Source organism: Rhinatrema bivittatum, chromosome 8, assembly GCF_901001135.1.
Source record: "Rhinatrema bivittatum chromosome 8, aRhiBiv1.1, whole genome shotgun sequence".
Classification (NCBI taxonomy): domain Eukaryota; kingdom Metazoa; phylum Chordata; class Amphibia; order Gymnophiona; family Rhinatrematidae; genus Rhinatrema; species Rhinatrema bivittatum.
In genome coordinates, this window is record NC_042622.1 from 236,764,156 (window position 1) to 236,791,303 (window position 27,148).

Sequence of the window (27,148 nt, forward strand, 5' to 3'; positions counted from 1 at the left end):
TTGCCCTGTCATATGACAGGGCAAAGGTAGCGCCGGCGCCATTTCTATAAACGCAGCCGTGGCCCGAGAGTGGAAGATCACACCGGGACCCCCCCACTGGACCCCAGGTAATTTAAAACATTTTGGGGGGGGTTTGGGAGGGTGGGGGATTTATTTTAAAGGGTCGGGGTGGGTTTTAGGGTTGTTTTAGTGTGCCGGTTTTCCCGCCCTCCCCCGTCCCCTCCCCCTTCCCCCGATTTACGATTTTTGACGATAAATCAGGGGAATTCCTATTGTATCGCGCCTCTAACGATTTTTGACGATTTAAAATATATCGGACGATTTTTTAAATCGTCAAAAAACGATTCACATCCCTAATGAATACATCCCTTGCACTCTAACATTGCAGTTCTCTCTCTGTGGAGGTAAATGTATTACTTTTATAAAATGAGATCATCTTGTGACCCCTCCTTACATAAAGGTACCCATAGCTAAAAAAAAAAGTGGTAGAAACCTTTGCCCTAGAGAGAGGTTACTCTGCCAAAGAGGATACTTGGATATACATACTTGGCTCCCCATCCTATCCCGTATACACTACAAAACCCTGACCATAATACACAAGTCTATCCACATCCCACAACTCCAACTGGCTCGACCTCCCCTTCACTGCCCCCCTGTCCATCCGAGCTACCAGATCCACCAACAATGGCACCCTACATGTCCAATCCTTGAAAATGGCTCACCTCTCTTCCACCCGCGACCGTGCCATCTCCATCGCCGGTCCGGCGCTCTGGAATTCTCTACCTGCCCACATGCGCCTTGAACCTTGTACAATTAAATTTAAAAAGAAACTAAAAACTCTCCTGTTCAACCATGCCTACACAGAATAGCTCCTGCACTCCCCCCCCCCCCCCCCCCCCACTCAGATGTCCGCCCTCTCCTTATATTAAGGAGACATTCATTGTAAATTTGTAAATTATTTTCTCTTGTTATGACCTTCTTGTTTTCTCTATCCTCCTACTACATTTTGGTTTACCCCCGCCCAGGTTCATTCTCCCTGTTGAAATGTATTTTCCAAACTTTCAGTTATTATGTGAACCGGTATGATGTCCCCACTAATACCGGTATATAAAAGTTTCGAAATAATACATCTTCTTTGGGTTCATTCATAGCCTGACTAAATAAACAACAAAGGGCTATAAAGCTGAAAGCAATTGGGAAATGATATTTAAAGAGAGACATAACATCCATATTTAGATAGTCTAGTAGAAAGAACATTTCCAGTTAAGTTAAAACCTCCATTAAATAGCACAAACTCTTATTCTATAACTGGACCTAATACAAATCAACCAACCTTAAATTGACACTCATCAATACCCTCTGAGCTTTTATCATACCACTATCGTATTTATGCATCTGGTTATTTATGTACCGTCTCATAGTGATGCACCGCCACAGTTACTCACATATTCTTATTTAATCACTTTGCTACTCTATTACATTAATAGGCCAAAATGTAAATATTGCTCTGTACAATCTCTCCCCTTTTCCAGTTCCAAGTTGATTTCCCTGATTTTTTGTAACTTTCTCACATCCTTTATTTGATTCACTGTATTTATTCACTGTATTTAAAGTTCAAGGTTCTTATTGAGAACATTGTTTTAAGTTATGTTATGCTTTACACACTCTGTTAATTGTAAACCGGGTTGATGTGATGCCTGTCATGAAACTCGGTATAACAAAAACAATAAATAAATAAATAAATAAATAAATAGAAACATATTACTGCATACATATGGGTTCTCAGAATAATTATCAAACTGTAGTTTCTGGGAACAGTACTTGAGAATTTATCCCATCATTGGGAAATACCACAAGTAGATCTTTTTAACGATACAGAGGAATAACTTTTCATGATATGGAAGGAAGCAACATTTATATAGCTTTCAAGGGACTCAATTTTATATGGCTTTAGACCATCAGCAGGAACCATCACCTATTTTTTGAAAAATTAGTACTAGGAAAATTAACTCTTTTTCATACTTAACTGTTTTTTTTTTAATATTTGCAACCCTAGAGGTAACCTCTTGCATGTGAAGTTAGGCAATGAGAGGTAGATTTTAAAAGGTTAGGACCAGATTTTCGAACCTACGCACAGGCGTAGATTTGTGCACGCAACCCAGCCGCACAAATCTACGCCCGATTTTATAACATGTGCGCGCAACCGCGCGCATGTTATAAAATCCGGGGTCGGTGCACGCAAGGGGGTGCACACTTGTGCACCTTGCATGCACCGAGTCCTAGGGGAGCCCCAATGGCTTTCCCCGTTCCCTCGGAGGGAACTTTTCTTTTGCCCCCCTCACCTTCCCCTATCTAACCCGCCCCCCCCCCCCAGCCCTACCTAAATCCACCCCCCACCTTTATTATTTAAGTTGCGCCTGCCTCTGGGCAGGAGTGCAATTCCCCGGCCTAGCAGGCTTTCAGAGGCCTCTGGCCATGCCCCCGCCCCGGTCTGCCTATGCCCCGCCCCTTTTTTCAAGCCCCGGGACATATGCGTGTTCCGGGGCTTGCGCGCATCGCTGAGTCTATGCAAAACAGGCTCGGCGCGCATGGGAGGGGTTTAAAAGGGTTACACGCGTATCCCTTTTAAAATCCGCCCCTTAGTGTGCGCATCAATTGGGGTATAGACGCACAAGTCTGGCTTACATGCGCCCAGCAAATTCGCTGCCTAGATGCGCACACCTCTCCTGCAATAAGAAATGTATCTGCTTTATGGTCTTATCACAGCAAACTAAGAAATTTATAGTTATTTTCCTCTTCTTTATTTAAAAGAAATAAAAAGAAGCACTAAACTGTCCATCTATATTTGGACTACTTCTGTTTGTTCCTAAAACTCGAAATACAATCAGAGACTGAATTCTACTTTTACATCCAACGAAATTTTGTATCAACTTGTATTTTATATGTATTCGAATAACCCTAAGAGCACATTTGAATCAGGAGAGCCCCCAACATTACACAGATGCCTCTTGTCAAAATAATTTGTCTGTCTGGTGTATGGGTATTTATATTAGACAGACTGTTACCATCTTTTACCCATCATTTTAGAAACTCCAAAGTAGTCTGTATCATGTGAATTTTAAAAGCCCTACACGCACCAAAGCCAGGAAATATAGAAACATAGAAACATAGAAACATAGAAATGACGGCAGAAGAAGACCGAATGGCCCATCCAGTCTGCCCAGCAAGCCTCACACATTTTTTCTCTCATTCTTATCTGTTACTCTTAGCTCCTTGTTCTATTCCCCTTCCACCCCCACCATTAATGTAGAGAGCAGTGATGGAGCTGCATGCAAGTGAAATATCTATTCACATGTATCGGCCCAGCACATGCCGCACAGATTTTAAGAGATGCCCGGGGATGTGCTTATCTCCCGTATGCGAGTACAATTTTTTTCATAAAAGAGGTGGGGTGCAGGTGTGGTCTGTGTGGGGCATGAGCATTTCAGGAAATATGAATGAAACTAGTGTGTAAGTATTTACGCACACCAGCGAGCGCCAGAGTCCCTATCCGCGTAATTTTACTTCTGCTATGGATGGAGTGCAAGTCATGAAACAAAAAAAACCTAGGCTAGTCAGCGGGGTTTTAAGGGTCAGGGCTAATAGGGTAAAAGGGTGGCAAGATAGCTAGGGGGTTTAGGAAGTCCTCTCCTTTACTGGAGCAAACTGGGAACAAACTGGGGAAACAGGTATTCCCTGTACGTACCAGGATCAGTCCAGGACATCTGGATTGTGACTCCGCACCAGTAGGTGGAGACAGAGCAAAACGTGTGGGCGGAGCCATATATATGCCCCTGTGCCAGTCACAGCCCCTCAGTCTTACTCTGTCTCCAGTAGGTGATGCAGGTGTAGTCACAGCCTCTGCCTGCACTGATTGTGGTAGTTAGTCAGGTTTTTCGGATTTTTCTCTTTTAAATTTGATTTTCTTTTAAATTTGGTTATTTTTTAGTGAGTAGAGTCCTGTCTGCCCTGCCTCCCAGGGGGGCTGCGAGGTTCTGAGGGGACCACCCCCCCCTGGTTGAGGCCGCTGCTAGGGTCGAGGACCCGGCTTACTAGTAGCAGCGCTAGGGGTTGACACTGGGGAGCCCGGTTCACTCACCCCTCTTGCAACAGGGCTCCAGGACCGTGGACAGCGACAAGCGGTAGGAAAAAAAAAAAAGTTTCTATTTTGTTTGTTTGCGCCGGCTCTCTGCTACTTAGTGCTGCCGCTCCGGTTTTGTCGGGGGGGGGGGGGGGGGGGGGAGGTGCTGGTCGCAGGGGGGTAGTCGCGGTGCTATTTTAGTTTCGGTTTTATTATTTTTTTCTCTCAGTCGTTGCGCTTGTATTTCCCGCATTTTTTTGCCGCCATGCCTCGCGGCTCTTCTTGCCGGGCCTGAGGCTCGGCGCGCGCTGGGCTTTCGCGGGATGGCCTCTGTGCCTCTTGTCTCCCGGGCGATGAAGGCTCGTCGGGGGCGTCTCGGGGGGTCCGTTCTCGGGCCGCGCATTCGCCACCGCACGCCAGTGCTCTGCCTGACAAACAGCAGGATCTTTTCCCGCTCAGCGCGGGAGTGGCGGCCATTTTGGCCACAGGCAAGGAAATCAGGCGGGAGCCGGCAGGGAACTCTGCCATGCCTCCACCGCTTTCTCCGCAGTCAAGTCTTGCGGGGGGGGGGGGGGGTGTCGCTCCGGAGAGGTCTCAGTCTCGGGAGGGCTCCGGACTCGATTCCTCGGACTCTGGTTCTTTTTCGGAAGACTTTGCGCTTCTTCTACGCAAAGTCCTTAAGTGTAAGCGCAGCAGGCGCAGGTGAAAAGGAGCCTCCGAGGGGGGCCCTAGTAAGCATGCCTCAAAGAAGTGGAAGACTAGGGAAGTCGAGGGGTCCGCCAGACAGCCCCCGCGGGGGAAGCAATCCCTGCGGGGAGTCCCACAGGAGTCTGAATCAGAGTTTTCGTCCTCGACGGACATGGATCCTGCCGAAGAGCCCCTGAAGGGGGCTGAGGAGACGACGGCGGACGGCTCCTCTCAGCCTGGAGCGAGCAAAGGAGCTCAGGTCGTGGAGGGAGATGATCCCAAAGTGGTCCGCCTCTTCCGTAGAGACGAGCTGATCCCTCTGATTCCGGCCATTCTTCAGGAGCTAGGAATTGAGGCTCCGCCAGTGGGGGTCCGTCAGGAGGCCAACATGGATCCGGTTCTGCTAGGTCTCACGGGACCGGCAGTGGCTTTTCCTTTTCATTTTTCGTCCACGGATATTTTGTTTAGAGAATGGGATACGCCGGAGCTGGGTCTGAAAGTCAGTAAGGCCATGGATAAACTGTATCCACTCCCTGAAGATGCGCTGGACCTCCTCAGATTTCCGAAAGTGGACTCAGCAGTCTCAGCGGTGACAAAGAGGTCTACTATCCCGGTTACGGGAGCGACAGCCCTCAGGGATATCCAGGACAGGAAGCTGGAGGTACAGCTTAAGAAGATTTTTGAGGTGTCCGCTCTAGGGGTGCGGGCCGCCATCTGTACTAACTTTGCAATGCGTGCTAGTCTGCGCTGGGCCCAAGTTCTTCAGGCGAATGCTGGTCTATCCCCGGAAGAGGCGTCTCAGGCTGATCGACTTGAGGCGGCAATAGCGTATGGAGCAGATGCTTTACATGATCTATTGCGGACCTCTGCCAGATCCATGGTGGCGTCGGTTTCGGCGCGTCGCCTTTTGTGGTTACGGAACTGGGCAGCGGATGGCTGTTCTAAAGCTCACCTTGGAGCACTGCCATTCAAAGGTAAGCTGCTATTCGGCAAAGAATTGGATGACCTGATGATCTCCCTAGGAGAGAACAGAGCGTTTAAGCTGCCCGAGGATAAGTACAGAGCGCGGTCCTCCTTCTCCTCCAGGTCACGGTTCCGTGGATCCAGAAAATCACGTCCACCTCGTTCCTCGGGTCCCTCGTACAGGTCTTCTTCCTCCCGGACCCCTCAGTGGCAGCAATCCTTTCGAGGAAAGCGGTTTGGCAAACAGGGAGGAACCTCGGTCGCGGGAGGTCACAAGGGGCCGCAGTGAAATGCGGTCGGCCCAATTCTCGCCTCAGTCTCTGTACGAGATCCCAAATGTCGGGGCGCGGTTAACGTTGTTTTTCGAGGATTGGGCCAGGGTCACGTCGGACCAGTGGGTCCTCGACGTGATAAGACACGGTTACGCATTAGATTTTGTTCGAATTCCAGCGGACAAGTTCCTAGTCTCTCCTTGCAAAGCTCCGGACAAGAAGGCGGCAGTGCTAGACACCATCCGGCGCTTGGAAAGCTTGGGAGCTATCATTCCGGTCCCGTTCCATCAGCGCGGCAAAGGCCGTTACTCCATTTACTTCATAGTCCCAAAGAAAGACGGCACGTCAAGGCCGATCTTGGACCTCAAAGGCGTAAACAGATGCCTACGCGTTCCTCACTTCAAGATGGAGACGATTCGTTCGGTTATTGCTTCGGTAAGGCCGGGCGAATTCTTGGCTTCTCTGGACCTCACGGAGGCGTACCTGCACGTGGGAATTCGGCCGGAGTTCCAGAAATTCCTATGGTTCTGCATTCTGGGGCGGCATTTTCAGTTCCGGGCGCTACCGTTTGGTCTCGCGACCGCTCCTCGCACGTTCACAAAAGTGATGGTAGTAGTAGCGGCGCAACTACGCCGAGAAGGTCTCCTGGTTCATCCTTACCTGGACGATTGGTTGATTCGCGCAAAATCCAAGCCTCTGTGTCAGCAAGCAGTGGCCAGAGTCCTCCAGGTGTTACAGTCTCTAGGCTGGGTGGTCAATTTCAGCAAGAGTCAACTGGTACCGACTCAGACCCTAGAATACCTCGGAGCGCTATTCGACACGAGGCACGGCAAAGTGATCCTGTTCCAGGAACGCAGGGACAAGCTACAGTCTCAGGTGCGGCGATTGCTCTCTCTTCACAGTCCTCGAGTTTGCGATTATCTGACGGTCCTGGGTTCGATGGCTTCAACACTAGCCCTGGTTCCCTGGGCGTTCGCTCATCTGCGGCCGTTGCAGTCGTCCTTACTATCCCGATGGCGGCCGGTCTCGGAGGAGTTTTTCCTGCCTCTTCCACTCGAGGGCCAAGCGAGATCCAGCCTCCACTGGTGGCTCGACTCCAAGCATCTATCCTGTGGAGTGTCCCTGCTGGTACCCGAATGGACGGTAGTGACCACTGATGCCAGTCTCTCCGGCTGGGGAGCAGTTTGCCTAGGAAGGTCGGTCCAGGGGCTATGGACAGCGTCTCAAACCCAGTGGTCTATCAACCGACTAGAGACCAGAGCGGTCCGTCTAGCTCTCCAAGCCTTTTCACCGTTACTAAGCGGAAAGGCGGTCCGAGTACTATCGGACAACGCAACCACCGTGGCCTACATCAATCGACAAGGAGGGACGCGGAGTCCACAGGTGGCTGCGGAGGCACAGCTCTTGATGACCTGGTCAGAACAAAATCTCAGCAACATAGCAGCCTCTCACATTGCCGGGGTCGACAATGTACAGGCGGATTTTCTAAGTTGTCATCACCTCGATCCCGGAGAGTGGGAGTTGGCGGACGAAGCTTTTCGGCTCATCTGCAGGACATGGGGAGTTCCCCACATGGATCTGATGGCCACATGGCACAACGCGAAGGCTCCACGATTCTTCAGTCGGCGTCGAGAACGGGGAGCAGAAGGTGTCGACGCGCTGGTACTTCCGTGGCCGACAGATGTACTTCTTTACGTGTTTCCCCCGTGGCCGATGATAGGCAAGATTCTTCGGCGCATAGAGTTGCACCCGTTCCATGTGATCATGGTAGCACCGGAATGGCCGCGTCGTCCGTGGTTCGCAGATCTCATCCAGTTGTCAGTGTCGTTACCCATTCGTCTCCAGGGGTTCGCGGGGCTACTACGTCAGGGCCCCGTCTGTTTGGAGGATGCAGATCACTTCTGTCTCGCGGCATGGCTTTTGAAAGGAATCGCCTGAAGAAAAAAGGTTACTCAGACGCGGTGATAGCTACTTTGCTGAGGTCCAGGAAACAGTCTACGTCTCTGGCTTATGTCCGGGTCTGGACGGTTTTTGAGGATTGGTGCGTACAGCGAGGGGTGGATCCCATTTCCGCTTTGATCTCAGATATTCTAACGTTTCTTCAAGCCGGTCTGACCAAAGGCTTGGCGTGCAGTTCGCTACGGGTCCAGGTGGCGGCTCTTGGTTGTTTGCGGGGTAAGGTTCGGGGAACCTCCCTGGCTCTTCATCCAGATATTTCCCGTTTTCTTCGAGGGGCTAAACACCTCCGTCCTCCATTGCGTCCCCCCTGTCCGTCTTGGAACCTTAACTGGGTTCTTTCCGCTCTAGGCTCGGCTCCTTTTGAGCCATTGAAGCGTACCACTATTAAGGACCTTACTTTGAAGACAGTGTTTTTGGTGGCGATTGCCTCGGCTCGGCGTGTCTCGGAATTGCAGGCGCTGTCCTGTAGAGAACCGTTCTTGCGGATTTCCGATTCCGGAGTATCCTTGCGGACGGTTCCTTCCTTCCTTCCTAAAGTGGTGTCGTCTTTTCACGTCAATCAGTCAGTGGAGTTACCGGCCTTCAGGGTCGGGGAGTCCACTGATCCCCAGTTCAGAGAACTGCGAAAGCTGGACGTGCGAAGGTCTCTTCTTCATTATTTGGAGGTTACTAATCCGTTCCGGGTAACTGACCATCTGTTCGTTTTGTTTTCAGGGCCAAAGAAAGGGGCCGCTGCATCCCGCACAACGATTGCGCGTTGGCTTAAAGAGGCTATTGGCTCAGCGTACTTGGTAAAGGGTAAGCCGCTTCCGGTGGGTCTTCGGGCTCATTCGACTCGTTCCCAGGCCGCGTCCTGGGCGGAAGCTTCTCAGGTATCGCCTCAGGAGATTTGCAGGGCGGCTACCTGGAAGTCGATGCATACTTTTATCAGGCATTACCGGTTGGATGTCCGGTCTACCGATTCTGGGGGATTTGGAGAGAGGGTACTTCGAGCGGGCCTCTCTGCTTCCCACCCTCGGTAAGTTTTGCTCTGGTACATCCCAGGTGTCCTGGACTGATCCTGGTACGTACAGGGAAAGGAAAATTAGTTTCTTACCTGATAATTTTCGTTCCTGTAGTACCAAGGATCAGTCCAGGATCCCGCCCGCAGGGCTTCGCTACAGTAACGGAGAGTCCGCTCATAATATTTTCTTAGTTCTGCTGTTAGCTTGTTTAGCTCTCCCGGTTGGGGAGTCCGGTTCAAGTAGGAGTTTGGTGTTAGTTTAGTTAGAAGTGAATTTTCTAGCCAATTTTGTTACTTGGTCGCATGGCTACTTTGACATTACGTATGACTGAGGGGCTGTGACTGGCACAGGGGCATATATATGGCTCCGCCCACAAGTTTTGCTCTGTCTCCAACTACTGGTGCGGAGTCACAACCCAGGTGTCCTGGACTGATCCTTGGTACTACAGGAACGAAAATTATCAGGTAAGAAACTAATTTTCCTATTGCATCGGCACGCGTATCTGGTAAAATCCTCCCCACTTACATGATCAATGCGGCATTTGCGCGCACATGCACGCATCAATGATAAATTGTACGCACGTATACGCGTGTGTAGCCTATTTTATAACAGGCACACATATACGTTCGTATATTAGAAAATCGCTGTGTCCATGTGCGCATTTTGGCGAATGCGCACACATGCTTCTGTGCACAGGGCTTAAATTTACCTTTATGTGAATAAATTGATTGACTTTGGTGCAAATGCAACATTGCTCTCTGCTTCAACAGCAAGGGAGAAAAAGAAGTATTGGATTCAGATGATAGCCAGTACTGATCCCCTTACTTTTGTGGTCCAGGGTGCTGACATGTAGATATCAGAGAAAAAGCACAAGACTGTTTCTACAGCTAAGACTAAAAGCAAAGCACATTCAAGCAGCATGTCTGATTGTAAATATTACTACCTTTAACACAGCATGGAGCAGCAGTTACTGCTATAAACAGAGACATAGAGGTAACCTGCACGGAGCGGCAGTTACTACCTTAGAAAACTTGCTGGGCAGACTGGATGGACCATTTGATCTTTTTCTTCCATTATTACTATGTTACTATATGTTACATTTATTTATTTATTCACTTTTTTTATACCGGTATTCAAAGGATATCATATCAGTGTACATGGTAAAAACATTCACATCCAACATGAAACAATATAATAACATTTCTAAAAACTATAAAAACAAAGCATACACGTAAATTCTCCTCGCTCTCATCCATGTTCCCTTGCTAGACCTGGCTTTCCTCTAAAATATACCCTAAACTTCCCCTCATTCACTACTGTGTTACCCTAACCCCTTTCCTATCCCTCTTCCCCCCTCCCTCCCCTCCCTCCCTCCCTTTTCTACACAAATGATACATTATATGTTATCCCCTTTTACTGTATATATTGTACATAATTGCAATCCTAGCTTACAATAATTTAAGGATTAACTTAATTCTTAATTCTCCTTCTCATTTCCCCCCCTTGTCATTTATTCTCTTGTTAATATGATATTTTATTTTTGTTCACCTTTATATTTCCCCCTCCTTTCAATTATCCTCTTGTTTAATATGTTATACTTGGTTTTTTTTTTTTTGTTAAACCTGTTCGATGTAAAGCGCTCTCCAAGCACTAGTTTTATGTTACGCTGTGAACCGATGTGATATCACTGATGAATGTCAGTATATAAAATCTTTAAATAAATAAAAATAAAATAAATAAATACAAATAAGTAGTCAATAAAATACCTAAAAAAGTATCAATATATTGCTACAATAAAACTTCCTTTTAGCAACTAAAACTAGGCGGAAAGAAAAGATGATTTCAAGTTACAGCTTGACTCAAGTTGGCACGCGCATGGCAAATGACATGTAGTATGGATACTATGCGACTGTTGTTGGAGTTAGCAATCTGTTAGGAGCTGCTATCTGTTGGGAGTATCAATCAGATAGGAGTTAGCAATCTGTTGTTATTTAGGAGAGTAGTGGGTGGATCCTTGGATGGGTGGAAGATGACCACGCCCCCAGGGGGAAGATCCCACCGGTCAGGCTCAGATTTAGGAGACTGACACACACTAGTTCTTTTATTAGACAGTATACTGAACCACCAGAGGTGGCAGTAGTTAGCTGGAATGCCCGGCTGGGCTGTAGTCCCTCAGATACTGGAACAGAGATCCCTGGAGGCTGAGCTGTAGAGAAACTGAAATATAGTAAGTAGGCAGGGTATGCAGGGTTCATGGATAGAACCTGATGGTAATTCTCACACAATGTCTCATAGAAGTTCAGGAGCTGGAATGTATAGGCCCTTGAAGAGTGAGTACCTGGTTCCAGAGAAAGCTCTGAGAGAGCGATGGTAACTTACAGATGTAGTAGGCAGCGATGACTTCCAGATAGAAGTGAATACTGAGCAAGTCTGGGAACGAGGGCCCTCAAGGAACGAGTACCGGTTCCAGACTGTCTCCTGAAAAACAAAGGAGAGAGCGAAGCCCTCGAGGAGTGGGTACCACTTGTAAGTCCGAGGAGGCAGAGTAGCTTAGGTAGAGTAACCCGAACCCTTAGCGAGTCCGTTCCAATCCTTGCTAACTCGATGTGTCAACAAATTCCATGACCTTATATATCCATCACGGGAGACGTCATTTCAGGGGACGCCCCGAGGTTCGCGCCACCGCCGGTACTTCAATCAGGGCCGCGCCGTGCGCACGCCCCTAGGCCCCCAGCAAACATGGCGGGTTGCAGCATCCAGCCAGTCTGGGGACGCTGGAGGACCTTGGCAGGAGGACGCTGCGGCAGCCAATCCTCCTGCGGTCGAAGAAGGAGGCGCCAAAGAGGTAAGAGAGTGGAGAGAGGGCGTCGGGAACCGACGGACACAACAGTACCCCTCCGGTGACTGACCTACTTAGTTGGAGGCTGTGCCTTGAGCCTTCTGTGTGTGTAGCTGATGAAATGCTGCAGTAAGTTTCTCCAAGGTGTCTTGCTGCTCCGTAATGCACTGGGCCAGGCCTGGTATGGCCTGCAAGGCATTAAGTTGTGCCGGATCCATGGAGCTAGCAATCTGTTGTTGGAATTAGCAATCTGTTAGGAGCTGCTATCTGTTGGGAGTATCAATCAGATAGGAGTTAGCAATCTGTTGTTATTTAGGAGAGTAGTGGGTGGATCCTTGGACCGGTGGCAGATGACCACGCCCCCGGGGGAAGATCCCGAGAGGGACCACCGGTCAGGCTCAGAGTTAGGAGACTGACTCACACTAGTTCTTTTATTAGACAGTATACTGAACCACCAGAGGTGGCAGTAGTGAGCTGGAATGCCCGGCGGGCTGTAATCCCTCAGATACTGGAACAGCGATCCCTGGAGGCTGAGCTGTAGAGAAACTGAAGTATAGTATGTAGGCAGGGTATGCAGGGTTCATGGATAGAACCTGATGGTAACTCTCATACAATGTCTCATAGAAGCCCAGGAGCTGGAATGTATAGGCCCTCGAAGAGCTAGTACCTGGTTCCAGGGAAAGCTCTGAGAGAGCGATGGTAACTCACAGATGTAGTAGTCTGCGATGACTTCCAGGCAGAAGTGAATACTGAGCAAGTCTGGGAACGAGGGCCCTCGAGGAGCGAGTACCGGTTCCAGACTGTCACCTGAAAAACAAAGGAGAGAGCGAGGCCCCCGAGGAGCGGGTATCCCTGGTAAGTCTGAGGAGGCAGAGTAGCTTAGGTAGAGTAACCCGAACCCTTAGAGAGTTCATTCCAATCCTTGCTAACTCGATGTGTCAGCAAATTCCAAGACCTTATATATCCGTTGCGGGTGACGTCATCTCAGGGAGACGCCCCCGAGGTTCGTGCCACCGCCAGTACTTCAATCGGGGCTGCGCTGCGTGCGCGCCCCTAGGCCCCCAGGAAACATGGCGGGTTGCAGCATCCAGCCGGTCCGGGGACGCCGGAGGACCTCGGCAGGAGGACACCACGACAGCCAATCCTCCTGCGGTCGAAGAGGGAGGTGCCAAAGAGGTAAGGAGGGCGGAGAGAGGGCATCGGGAACCAACGGACACAAAAGCAACCTAATATTTGCAGAAAAGTTCTGTCGGCCAACCAATGTCCCCTCAAATTTTGAAAGACTGTGCAAACATGTTCTTTTTGTGCAACTTTTTATTTATTTATTTATTTATTTATTTATTTTAAATATCTTTATTGAGGAATAATGCACCAATACAAAGTAGAAAAACATGTATCATAGAAATAGTCAATATAGCCGCAACCCTCACCAAATATTCCCCCCCACCAGAAAAAAATATCTCCTCCTAATCCCCCATACGCTAGAATAATGAGAAATGGACAAAAATAGAATAAAATCAAATCATCCGGATAGGTTTGAAATACGCAACGCATGACCGACAGTGTTAAATATCCAACAGGGAGAGCTTCTGAACAGATAGTGGTAAAGACTTGTAAAAAAGAAACCAAATGTCTTTGAAAAACTGCTTCTTCTTGTGGGAAAAACGATGATATAAAAAGCCATATTTTAGTTGATATAACTCTGTCATTAAAGATCTCCATATTCCCCATTAGGAGTGGATTCTAACCAATGAAGCAAGATACAGGTTTTGGCAATTAAGCACACTTTGATAAAAAACAGGATATTATCAGAATTTATGTTCTCATCTCTGGTGTCATTGTTTAAAATACAAAAGGAGCAGGACCAATGAAGGTCTATACCAAAGAGAACCGAGATTTGACTGCGGATAGATTCCCAAAAGCCCTGAATAAGTTCACAGCTCCATAGACAGTGTATTAAGGAGGCCTGGGAATTCCCACATTTTAAGCAAGCGTCAGAGGAAACAAGGCCCATCTTACAAGCACGGGCAGGGGAGTACATTATTCTATGAAAAATCCTTAATTGCAGTTCCCTGAGGTTCACATTATTGGTTATCTTTGGTATAAACATATAACAACCCTGAAGCATGAGGACATCAATTTCTTCATGAAAACTGGCCTGCCATTTGGTGAGCAGGTTAGCATAAATAGAATGACATTTGGCGGCTTGGTAAAAGGTATACAGACGAGATAGTGAACCCTGTTTAGTCAAAAACAGATTAAATAAACAGGAAAAGAGAGAATTGTCAAGCACACCATCCACCACCCTTATGAGTGTCTTATAAAGAGCCCGCAGGTGTCCATTGAGTAAAAAATGAGTGGGTTGGAATCCTAATATTTCCTGGCACTGTGTGAAGGAATAAAAGTTCCCCGATATCGGGTCCAGAAATTCCTTTAGGAGCCATTGGGCAGAAATGGAAAATTCATGATGTCTAGGCAACACATAGGAAGGGAAGCGGAAGGTCCCACGAAAGGGAAAATGTAAAGAAACATGCACAGGCAATTTCAAAAGATTACAGGTCAGCCCCCAAACACGGTGTAGGACTAATACAAGACCATGCCATAGTTGAGTGTCTTGGAGTTTCCAGGGAGTAGCATGCAGAACAAAATTAGGATCCATAAGGCAGCTATCAAGTTACTATCAGTGTATTCAGAGGTATTGTGAAACCAATCTCCAAGGAAGCTTAAATTTGCGGCCCAGGAGTATATTTTAAAATCAGGTAGACCTAGTCCCCCTTGGCCTTTCGGGGTGCAAAACGTTGCGTGTGAAAGATGGGCCCTCTTAACCCTCCACAAGAAATCTCGTTTGGCCTATTGTAGATGTTTTTGCTCCTTTATACGAAAAAGGCAGGGTAACATGAGAAAAAGGTGTAATAATTTCAGGGATATAATCATTTCAATTACTGCGATGCGACCTTGCAAGGTCAAGGTAAATGAATGCCAGCTCTCTAGTTTCTGCCGTAGCTTTTCAATAGTTGGGGGAATGTTAATTAGATACCACTGTTGTGGCTTGCTGTGAATGTGAATACCTAGGTACTTAATGGTATCTCCAGCTTATTTTATAGGAAAATTAGGCCACTGGTGCCGAAGCATACCTGTCAGATCAAATGCCTCAGTTTTGTCAAGGTTTAACTTGAACCCCGACACTATTTGATAATCTGAAAACATTTGCAAATCAGCTGGGAGAGCTTGTCGAGCGATAGAGAGAAGTAATAGAATGTCACCAGCAAACAAAAGTGTTTTGTATTGCAGTGTCCCCACAAACAGTCCTATAACTTAATGAGCATATCGTAACTTTCTAGTTAGGGGTGTCTCTAACTTAATGAGCATATCGTAACTTTCTAGTTAGGGGTTCCACAGTCAAGATAAACAATAATGGGGATAGGGGACAAACTTGTCTCGTTCCTCTGCCCAATGTAAATTCGTCAGACGAGACCATTGACCAAAACCCGTGCCATGGGGTTAAAGTATAGCAGAGTAATATATTGGTAAATTTTACCCGAAAACCCAAACTTGAGGAGCACCCCACGCAGAAAGGGCTATGCCACCCTGTCAAAGACCTTTTCTGCATCACAACTCACTAAGAGGGGTTCAATAACAGCATTGTGATGACAACCTTCCAAGGCCGCTAGGATTTTATGGATATTGACCGTGGATCTCTTCTCATGCACAAATCCCACTTGGTCGGATGAAATCACCAAAGGCATTACTGGTTTTAAGTGATTGGCAAATATTTTAGCATAAATCTTAATGTCCAAGTTGAGAAGGGAGATAGGCCTATACGACAAGGGCAGCAAGGGATCTCTCCCTGGTTTAGGTAAGACGACTATGGTGGCTGCCCTCATAGCAGCAGGCATGCAGCCCTCACTACACATTGTTTCAAAACCAGACCGCAAAGTGTCTGAGATATCAGACAGTAACATCTTGTAAAAAAAAAAAAAAAAGGTGGTCAGACAGTCAGGACCAGGAGCCTTCAAGGCAGACAGATTGATTTAGTTTAGTCCTTAGTCTGCGGGGAGCTCGGGAAAATGAATCTGCTCCAAAAATGTATATACAGACTCCTCATCCACGAACTCCACAGAATATAATTTTTGGTAATATTCCAAAAAGATTTGTGCAATGTCTGTAGAAGAGGTTTTTATCAAACCTTGAGCATTCTTAATATTCAAAATGAATTTGAAGGGTTCCTGGGTCTTTAGGAGACGATCCAGCATACATCCAGATTTCTCCCAGGACAAGCAGGATGGTAGTCCTCACATATGGGTGACAACATCAGATGGAGCCCTATCGCGGAATACTTTTGTCAAAGTTTCTAAAACTTTGACTGGCACACTGAGCATGCCCAGCATGCCACTAACCCTGTGGCCACACGGGGTCCCCCTTCAGTCTCTTTTTTTTCATGCAGCAAGTTGCCTAGCGGTTAGGAGCTCTGTGAGAAATTTCCTTTCACTTTTTATTCATGGAAAGATTTGAAGTTTATCTTCCCAATTTCACCCTCACCGGGGTTCCCCATCACACTCCGTTCCCTCCGATGCTTGCTAAGTGTTATTCCCGCGATTTGCAGTCTGTTCCCAGCGGCATACCACTTGGTGCCCGACGGTGACCAACCACGTGCCACTTTTTTTCGGCATGGCGACCGGGTTTAGAAAATGCTCCGAGTGTCTAACGGACCCGCACAATGTGTGTGTTTTATGCTTAGGTCCCTCGCACGATGTCCGTCGCTGCCCTAGTTGCACCCCAAAGGCCGGCGCGCTCGACTGGAGAAGATGGAGCATTTGTTTGCTTCAAAACGTTCTGCTGCACTGATTCCAGTACCATTTCCGCTGACCGGACAGGGTCCATCCACTTTGGAGACGCCCCTCCAGGAACATTGTGGAGTGGGTGACCGTCCGTCACCGACCCCTTCGAAGGCATGGCGTCATTATGCTCGGTGCCGGAGAAGGACCGGATCGAGCACCGAGGGAAACACCGTGACCAGCACTGACAGGTGTCCCCGCCCCGTGTCGGCACCGATACCGCAGCGGCATCGACTTCCACCGAGCCGCCTGCGAAAAGGGCCTGGGGAGAGGAGCCCCCATCTTCCTCTGGACCCGGGACTCCGAGGCGTTCTCCACTGACATCGATGCCGGGTACTGAGCCTCCACAGACTCCTGTGGAGGCTCCAGTTGCGCCTAGCTTGCTCCTACCCCATGCGCAATGTTATCTATACCAGACTTTAGGGAGGAATTGGACAGATTGGTCCAACAGGCAGTGCTAAATGCCCTTTGAGGCTTCCAGTCGCCACCGGCGCCGACCCCCATACTGGCACTGGGACCAGTGCCCTCGATGTTTGCACCGCAGTTTGCACCGCAGTTTTTACTGCTTTTCTGTGCACTTTTCCCGGTGCCGGCAGAAATTAATGCCTACCTTTGGGTAGTCGCTAATTTCTGAAAATAAAATGTGCGGCTTGGCTGCACATTTTACTTACTGAATCGCGCGGGATTAACTAATAGGGCCATCAACATGCATTTGCATGTTGCGGGCGCTATTAGTTTCGGGGGGGTTGGACACACGTTTTCGACGCACTATTACCCCTTACTGAATAAGGGGTAAAGCTAGCGTGTCAAAAACTCGCATCTAAACGTGGGTTAACAGTGCGCTCCGCCAGAGCACACTGTACTGTATCGGCCTGTAAGTTAGCCAGATAATTCTGAAACTGGCATTATTTGATTAACTACCGGTAACTGGATAACACAGCTCCACCTTGGAACCCCTCAGGACTTCTCCTGACATATAGATAAAAAGTTAGCTAGCTATATCGAAGTATTTAGATGGTGGAATTTTCAAATCCTGGCATTTGTTAGGCTAAGTGCCAAAGATAGCTATACAAACATGCTGAATAATTGTCCTCATTAATTATGCAGTTGAATATATTATACTATTACTTCCCTAGGTTTTCTATTCTTGATTTCCTATGAATTTTGTATCTTGTTTGCTGATGATATATCTGGTTTATCCATTGTTAAGAATATAAATATTCTTTTTTTTTTTCATTTTCTGGACTGAGGTGTTTAATTCCTTTGTTTTCCAGAGCAGAGAAGAGGAAGAGGACATTTTTTCCAGAAACCTGGATTTGGCGTTGTTTCAGTGTCAGGTACTGTAAGAAATACTGTGAATTTAGTAAGAGATTCCGATCTATGTGCCTCTTACAGGATGAAAACACCTTTTTTCCATTTCCTGCTTGTACTTCTTCCAGCACACTTGGATTATGTCCCTGACCTCATGTTGTTTGAACCTTGAACCTGTATCCAAGAGCCTCAGCCAGACCTCAGCTGATAATTCTTTCAAGGAGATTAGTCAGAGCTGTTTGACAAAGTGGTTAGTAGGGATCTGGGGGCTTTCTGTTTGAATGTATTATTAAGTCAATAGTATTCTTCTTAATATTTATGTTGACCCCTGACAGATTTCATCCAGTAGGATCTTCACTTTGGCAGAGTTTCAGTATTGTTTTTTTGGCACAATTTTAGATACTACCTAAGTCTGCTTTCTGCACTTTGATCTTCTTTTGGAGTTGCTGTGAGGTTTCTAGTTTCTGGAAATGAGATATGGGCCTCATAGATGGGACTTCTGGGGTTGAGGTCATGGGAGAGCCCTCTCTGGGCTGTCATGGAAAGAAGGTTGGGACATGCCCATTAACACAAAAGGAAGACCACCAGACATTAAACCTTTCTCCTGATGCCATTTAGCAGTTGTCTTATGGATCAACAGCAGGACATTCATTTTAGGCAGGAGTGGCAGAGCCTACTTTGGGGACAGAATTTTATTTTTACTGGTTCCAAGTCCCCCTCACTTTACAGGACAGAGGGGGAAACCTAAAATTATTCTCCAGAATCACCTCCAAAACCTTGCAAATCCCATCCCCTCTTGAGTATTGAAATGCAAACTATTCTGGAACTGTCAAATGTGGTCAAAAAGCAAGAAACTGACCTCAGAGATACTTGCAAATAGGCACCATCATTCTGGCTGTGTCTACAGAGCCACAACCCAGTTACGTGTAGGTAGATAAGGAGTCACCTCCTTTCTAGGGAGAAGGTCCTTTTTAGGGTCCCACTGTTGTAGGGAGGTATATATGCTTACTGTAAATGACTCAAAATTCAAAGAGAGGTGGAGTGTGCTGGTGATATGTTTGAGTCAGTGCAAGAGTCAGTCTGTCATTTCTATCAGATGGTTTTGGTTGAGAGATACTGGAACAGGCAGTTATATCTGTTTGGATTCCCCTTTGTCTTCAAGGGTTAGGTTAGGGGCAGAACATAAATTGAAATTTCATCACCCTCCTCATCTCCCTGAACCATTGTGGTCAGATACGGCCTGATTTTAAATGGTCCGTACGCGTAAAAAACAGGGGTTATGCGCGCGACTGGGCCTTGTGCGCACATTTTAAAAGGGGCCCAGCCACGCCAGGCCTCAGAATAGGGGTGGTCTGGGGGGCGGGGCAGGGCTGGAGGCGCTGGTACAGCGGCCATTTGCCGCTGTGCCAGGGGATTGGGTGCCGGCATGCCCAACCTGCTACTGCTCCTTTGGAGGAGCAAAAGGTAAATTTAAAAAATTGGGAATACCTAGGATAGGGATAGGGGGCAAGAAGGAGAGAGGAAGGGGACGGGAGGTTAGAGTAGGGGATATGGCAGTTCCCTCCCAGTCCGCTCCTTAATTGGAGCGGCCTGGGAGGGAACTGGGGGAGCTCCAATCTCGTCACCATGCAAATTAGTTAATTTCTACCCTCCCCGTGCGTGCTTCTCCCGGGATTTTATAACATGCACGTGCCAGTGCGCACATGTTAAAAAATTGTGCGTCCATGTGCGTGTGCGCATATTTTTTTAAAGTCTACCCCATAGTGGTCAGATGAGTCAAAGATCAGATAAAAGATCTCATTAGCTACCAGGACCTAACTCAGGCGTAAAATTTACAAGAATTAGGTAAAGCATGATTAAAATACTTTATTCCTGTCGGACAAGCCCTAACTCAGTACTAGTTTTCAACATGGTCTGTGTGATGGTCTAGAGTAGGGCTTCCCAGACTCATCCAATCGAGTATTCAGGATATCCACGATGAATGTACGTGAGATAAATTTGCATATGCTGGTTCTCCAGTGTACTACAGTTTAGTAAATATCAATGTTGTTACCAGAAATGCATGTTGCTGTGGCCAGGAAAGTATGTATATTCCCATTGCTCCTTCTGGGATCTTGAAAGGGGCAGGAAGCCCCAAGTTACAGATACCCCCTTCCCCCACAACATATGAAAGCTATTTAGCCTCACTCTTGGCTTGAAGCCCTGCCCCCCAAAACGGACCTCCCTCCTCCTTCCCTGGATCCCAAGCAGAGATTAATGGAGCAAAAACAATGGCAGAATTAGGATTGCATGGGATAGACACAAAGGGACTTTAATGGCAGGCTTAAGGAAGGAGAAGACCACAGATGAATAAGACCTGTGGAAACACAGTAAGCTGGCAAAATTAGGGAGACTGGGTAGACCTAGTGGTGCTTATCTGTTGACATTTTTTCCACATCTAAATGGGGAAAGACAGCTCCTGTCTGTCCTCTGACTTAGGAAAGGATTAGGTTATAGTAGACTGGACTTAGATTATGCTTATTGGGGGCCGATGCAATTATGTGCGTTGAAAGTGGGCACTGAAGAGTCAGTGCCCGCTTTTTTAACGCATGCATGGTGCCCGCAAGAGGAGCGCCATGCAATATGGAAATTAGGAGCACAAGATGGTGCCGGCCATCCATTGCTCCTACCATGTGACAGGGGCTGACCAATGGCACCAGTAGCCCCTGTGACATAGTAGGTCAAAGGCTATCGGCGCCATTTTGATGAGAGGCAGGCCGGACAGCCCGACGGCACGGAGGGAGAAATTGCTTGCGGGACCCCGCTGGACCACCAGGAATGTTAGTAAATCTTGGGGAGGGATCGGGATGGTGGGGGGGGGGAGGGTTGTATTATATTAAATTTTAATGCTTGGGGTGGTTTTTTATTTAAAAAAGAAAATGTGCCCCTCCCCCCGTACAAACCCGAAAAACAAATTTTTCTCATAGTTTGTGGAAAATCCGTTTCGGGGGGGGGGGGGGGGCTGGGCCCCGAATCATGACGAATCATGACGAATTTCGTTGAAATTGCCTAATTCGTCATAAACAAATGCATATCTCTAGTTTATAGGAAGAACATAAGAACTGCTGTACTAGGGACCAGACTGAGAGTCCATTAAACCCAGGTCCCTGTTTCCAAGAGTGGCCAATCCAGGTCACAAGTAGTCTGTAGGTGAGTCAAACTCCTGAGTGAGTCTTAAAGGTAGTAGGTTCTGAGAGCACCATTATTAAGGGGGCAATTATCAAATTGCCTACAATGGTACAAACTCTGTTGATATTTTTACTTGCGGGGTTTGCACCGATCATCGAAGCAAAATTGCACAGGTAGATTTTACTTTGATTATTCCCCCGGGAAAAGTACCTACAGAGATTTGCATCTGCTTTTTCTGCGAGTAATTTTTCTGGCGAAATTAACACGTATTTATTTATTTACTTATTTCCTAGCGTGTAGCAGACGGACTCAGGACCAATGGGTATAGTGTACTCCTGATAGCAGTTGGGAGTCGGAGTCAGATTTCAATCTGATGTCAGCCTGCATATACCGGTGCAGGAAGCTTAGCTCTTCAGTATTTCTCCGTCTCCTAAGCAGTTAGGGATGCTACACACACTTGCACAGTGTTAGAAAATCCAAACCAAAGAAAGAAAATCTTACCTCTACAAGACGAGCCCCGCTTTTCCTGTGGTGATACCTAAGGGTCCCTCCCCAAGTTGAGAATTCTTGAGGTGATTTCCGAGATCCCTCAGAGGTAAGCCTCAGTCCGGTAGCCGGTTCTCGGCGTGGACTTAGCCCCCAGAGTGGCTGAGAGGCAGCGGGTGCGATACTGAGCACAGCTCCACCAATGATAGTACCCCGGACCTCTGTATCTCCGGCTCGGACCCTCCTCAGATGGGCACCTTGGGGAACTCCACTGGATTCAATATGGACCCAGGGACCTTTTCCTGGGTGGAATTCTTCAAAGGGCTGCAAACCTTTGTCCAGGTGCAATTGGTACTGCCTGCGACACAGCCACAGTCTCCACCAGAAGGGCAAGAGCTTCCAAGCCCTCTCGACCCCCCCCCCCCCGAGAAGTGCCTCAACCGGGCAAAAGCCTCCTGCTAGGGGACACAGACACCTCGGGGGAAGAGCCTGACTCCCTGGAGGAAGGGGAAATTCCCTCAGGGATGGAACCATACCGAACCATGATGCGATTCTTCTCCAGAGACAAGTTACCAGATCTCGTGTCCCTGAGCCTGAAGACGCTGGCCATTCCTGGCACAAGTACCATGGCGGAGCCAAAGACGAACCCAGTTTTGGTCGGTCTCCGTCAGACCTCATGCTATTCTCAATGCTGCAGGCTGTGCAACAACTGATTGACCTGGAATGGAATGCCCCAGAGACCAGCTTCAAAGGAGGATGGGCCCTAGAAGCCCTATACTCCCTGGAACCCATGGCCAAAGAACTGCTAGAGTTCCCAAAAGTGGACGCCATGGTCTGCACTATCTCAAAGCGCACTACCATCCCAGTCGAAGGAGGGGTTGCACTCAAGGATGCCCAGGACAGGCGTCAGGAATCCATCCTTAAACAGTCATTTGATGTCGCAGCAATGACCCTGCAGATCGCATCCTGCTTCGCCATTGTAACACGTGCCTGCTTGCTGCTCTCCAGGGACGCAACCACTTCCGCCAAAACAGAACCGGCGATATCCTTCCTTACGGATGAGACCTCTGATCTGGTGTGCACCTCAGCCAGGGGCGTCTCTTCCATAGTGGCAGCCAGAAGGCAACTATGGCTCCGAAATTGGTCAGCTGATGCGACCTCCAAGACGAAATTCACGAGAATGCCTTTTAAAGGATCCCTCCTGTTCGGAAGCGAACTGGAGAAGTTAGCCAACAAATGGGACGAATCCCCAGTACCCCGGTTACCGAAGGACAGGAATAAAAGAATTCAGTGCTCCTCTCTCCAAAGAACCAAGGGCAGAGGAGCCCAGCATTTTAGACCGTACAAAAACACATACCAAACACCTCACCCCGCTGGCAGGGCCCAGTCCTTTCGGAACAGACACAACAAGAGGGGAGCCGGCTCAGGTACAGGCCCCGGCCACACCCCACAATGAGAATCAACAGACCCATCCACAGAAAGAAGCCATGGGGGGCAGACTTACCCTCTCCTAGCAAAGAAGGGTCGAGATAATGTTGGACAAGTGGGTCCTAACCATCATTCGAGAGGGATACTATCTGGACTTCCACAGTATCCCTCCAGACAAATTTGTGAGATCACCATGCCATACCCTCTCCAAGAGGACGGCAGTGGAAACCACACTGACAAAACTACTCAGCCTAAAGGAGATAACCTCGGTGCCCATGCATCAACAAAATACTGGTCACTATTCCATCTATTTTATCGTCCCCAAGAAGGAGGGAATGTTCCGGCCCATCCTGGACCTCAAGACCGTCAATCGCTACCTGAAAGTACCGCACTTCCATATGGAAACACTACGCTCGGTCATAAGGGCAGTACAACCGGCAGAATTCCTGACTTCACTGGATCTATCCGAAGCCTATCTCCACATCCCGGTCCACCACGACCATCAGCACTTTCTACGCTTTGCGATACTGGACCATCATTTCCAGTTCCGGGCGCTACCCTTCGGACTAGCTACTGCTCCTTGGACGTTCACCAAAATCATGGTAGTAGTGGCAGCGACACTGAGGAAAGAAGGAATCCTAGTACATCCCTATTTGGATGATTGGCTGATCAGGGCAAAATCTCCAGAGGAAAGTCACCAGGGTGGGTCGTCAACACAGCCAAATGTTGCCTGCAGCCCTCCCAATTGCTAGAGTACTTGGGAGTCCAGTTCAACACCAAACAAGACAATGTCGTTCTTCCCCCTACAAGGAGAAGGAAATTGATGGACCAGTTGCGAAAACTGTTGAACTATGCTCACCCCAAGGTATGAGACTACCTCCAAGTCCTCGGTCTCATGACATCAACCCTTTGCCCATGGAAGTCGTTCCATGGGCAAAGATCCACATGCGCCCACTACAACGTTCACTACTGTCACGATGGAATCCGATGTCCCAGAACTACTCCTTTCGCCTACAGCTACCGGCAGAGATTCGGACCCAGCTCCAATGGTGGCTACAGGAAGACAATCTGAGCAAGGGAGTAAGACTATCCCCACCGACTTGGATCTTGCTCACCACAGATGCGAGCCTGCAAGGGTGGGGAGCCAACTGCCAGGAACTGATGGCCCAGGGGCAATGGGGCAAGGAAGAGTCGGGTTGGAACATAAACCGACTGGAAGCCCGAGCAGTCAGACTAGCCTGCCTACAGTTCAGTCACAGACTCTGAGGTGAATCTGTCAGAGCCATGTCAGACAAACGCCACAACAATTGCCTACATCAACCGCCAGGGAGGAACCAGAAGCCAACAGGTGTGCCTGGAAATAGACCCCCTAATGGCGTGGGCAGAAGCAAACCTGCAAGGGATCTCAGCCGCTCACATCATGGGAAAAGGCAATGTCACTGCGGACTACCCTCAGCAGAGAGAGTCTAGACCCAGGGGAATGGACGCTTTCAACCACAGCCTTCCAGTTGATAGTAAACCGCTGGGGAACCCCAGCCATGGATCTCCTGGCAACCCGGTCCAATGCCCAAGTTTTCAAGTTCTTCAGCCGCAGACGAGAACCGCAATCCCAGGGAATCGACACCATTGTCCAGACCTGGCCACAGGAAGACCTGTTGTATGCCTTTCCCCCATGGCCACTACTGGTCGGGATCATCCGCAAGATAGAACACTACAGGGGGCTAGTACTTCTAGTGGCCCTGGACTGGCCAAGAAGGCCATGGTATGCAGACACGTGAAGACTTCTTGTGGGGAACCCTCTGTGCCTTCCTCCATACAGGGAACTTCTCTGGCAAGTACCAATCCTCCACGAAGACCCAATTCGATTCTCTCTTACGGTCTGGCCATTGAGAGGACTCACCTGAAGAAGAGTGGATATTGTAAGGCAGTGATTGACATCTTGCTCCGAGCATGCAAGTTTTCCACGTCTTTAACCTACATACGAATATTGAGACTATTCGAAGCCTGGTGCGAGGACCGCGACATCCTTCCGCGAACAGTCAAAATCCCCATGTTCCTGGAATTTCTGCAGGACAGCTTGAAGAAGGGGTTGTCTCTCAACTCCCTCAAGGTTCAGGTTACTGCGCTGTTGCGTTCGTGCCTGTTCTCGCCCTCGCTCCACCGTCTCTACCTTTGTGGCGACTCCCTTCGGGTCTGACTGACAGATGCTGTTGCGGCTTCTCCTCGCCGCTTCTCCCTGGAATCCCCGGGCTGGCCTGACGCTGCGGATCCGCCATGTTCCTGATGATGTAAATGTGCGCGCACGCGCTCCAGAGTTTGCACCGGCAAGGGCGCGAACCTCGGGGGCGTCCCCCCGTAGTGACGTCATCCGCTTCCAACTTAAAAGGTCTTTGCTTGCAACTACGAATCGAGTTAGCAAGGGGGGGATAACTCTCTCGCTGCTGCTCTGCCTCCTCAACTTACCAAGGTGTACCTGCTCCTCAGGGGCCCCGCTCCCTCTTCTTGATTTCAGATTGCTAAGACGGGATCAGTACTCGCTCCTCGAGGGCCTACGTTCCTGAATGCTCAGAAGACTCCTTACTACCTGGAAGTGATCGCAGATGTGAACACTGTGTGTTCTATTACAGATAGGAATCGGTACTTGCTCCAGGAGGGCCTATGTTCCTAATCTCTGAAGACTCTCTTCTGTCTAAGACGTTATCACAGGTACGGAGATCGTGAGTCATTGTTGCAGATTGCAGATAGGAACCGGTACTCACTCCACGAGGCCCTATGTTCCAAAGGCTCTCTTCTATTTCAGAAGCATCTCATACACAAATATTGTGAGTTCTCATTCCAGACTGCATATAGGAACCAGTATTCACCTACGGCTCCTGTTCCTGAATATACTGAAGACTCTCTTTTGCATAGAAGCTATTACAGATATCTACAATTGTGAGTGTATCACCTACTACTGGTTATGTATCCCTATCTACTCACTATCTATAGCAGTGGTTCTCAACCCTGTCCTGGGGACCCCCCACCCAGTCGGGTTTTCAGGATATCCACAATGAATATGCATGAGAGAAAATGTGCATGTTATGGAGGCAGTGCATGCAATTTTCCTCTCATACATATTCATTGTGGATATCATGAAAACCCGACTGGCTGGGGGGTCCCCAGGACAGGGTTGAGAACCACTGATCTATAGTCTCTCTCTACAGCTCAGCAACCCAGAGACCGCAATTCCAGTATCTGAGGGACTTCAGCCCTGCCAGGCACATCAGCTCACTACTGCCACCTCTGGTGGTTCTACTTCCTGTCTAATAAAGAACTATCTATGTTTGTCTCCATACTCCAGCCTAGCCGGTGGTCCCTCTCAGGATATCCTCCTGGGGGCGCTGTCATCTACCATCGGCCCAGGGATTCACCCAATTTACATTAAGTGTTCGTTCCTTACACTACTAGAGTGGTATCATACAGACTGCCACTCTATGGGAAGCCAACCCACAACAGATCATTAACTCCGCCTATGGAGTATTACAAATTGTTAGCTCCTCCACTTAGGGGAGCAGCATTGAACAGATTGCTACTCCTCCCCTTTGGCAGGGTGATCCATAACAGATTGCTACTCCCTCGCGGATTTATAACTGATTGCTAACTCCTCCTCTTGGCTGGGTGATTTATTACAGATTGCTAACTCCGCCCCTCTGGGGAGCAGATTTATTACACGCGCTGGCCTGCTTCAGAGCCAAAGTAGACGGCATCAGCTATCATCACATCCTGATGTTTCCCGCTTCCTGAAAGGGGTCAAGCAAATCCGACCACCTCTAAAGTGGCTGGTGCCTCAATGGAATTTCAATCTAGTACTAGACTTCCTCGTGGGAACTTCCTTCAGACCTTCACGCGATCTGTCACTACGGCTCCTGACCTTGAAGACTGCATTCCTAGGGGCAATATGTTCAGCCCATCGCATCTCCAAGCTTCAAGCACTATCCTGTCGGGAATCGTTCCTCAGATTCACACCGGGATCCATACAGCTTCGCACTGTCCCCTCCTTCCTCCTGAAGGTGGTTTCCCATTTCCATCCAAACCAA

The 27,148-nt window shown here is 48.4% G+C and overlaps 1 protein-coding gene across 2 annotated transcripts in view; it reads left to right on the forward strand.

Moving 5' to 3' along the window:
* The window catches only part of CPAMD8 (C3 and PZP like alpha-2-macroglobulin domain containing 8), a 510,164-nt gene that overhangs the window by 205,424 nt on the left and 277,592 nt on the right, over nucleotides 1-27,148 (forward strand). For both annotated transcript variants that reach the window (XM_029614183.1, XM_029614185.1), the window contains exon 19: nucleotides 17,954-18,016. In XM_029614183.1, coding sequence (XP_029470043.1) covers nucleotides 17,954-18,016 — 63 coding nt within the window. The remainder of the gene's footprint in view (nucleotides 1-17,953; nucleotides 18,017-27,148) is intronic.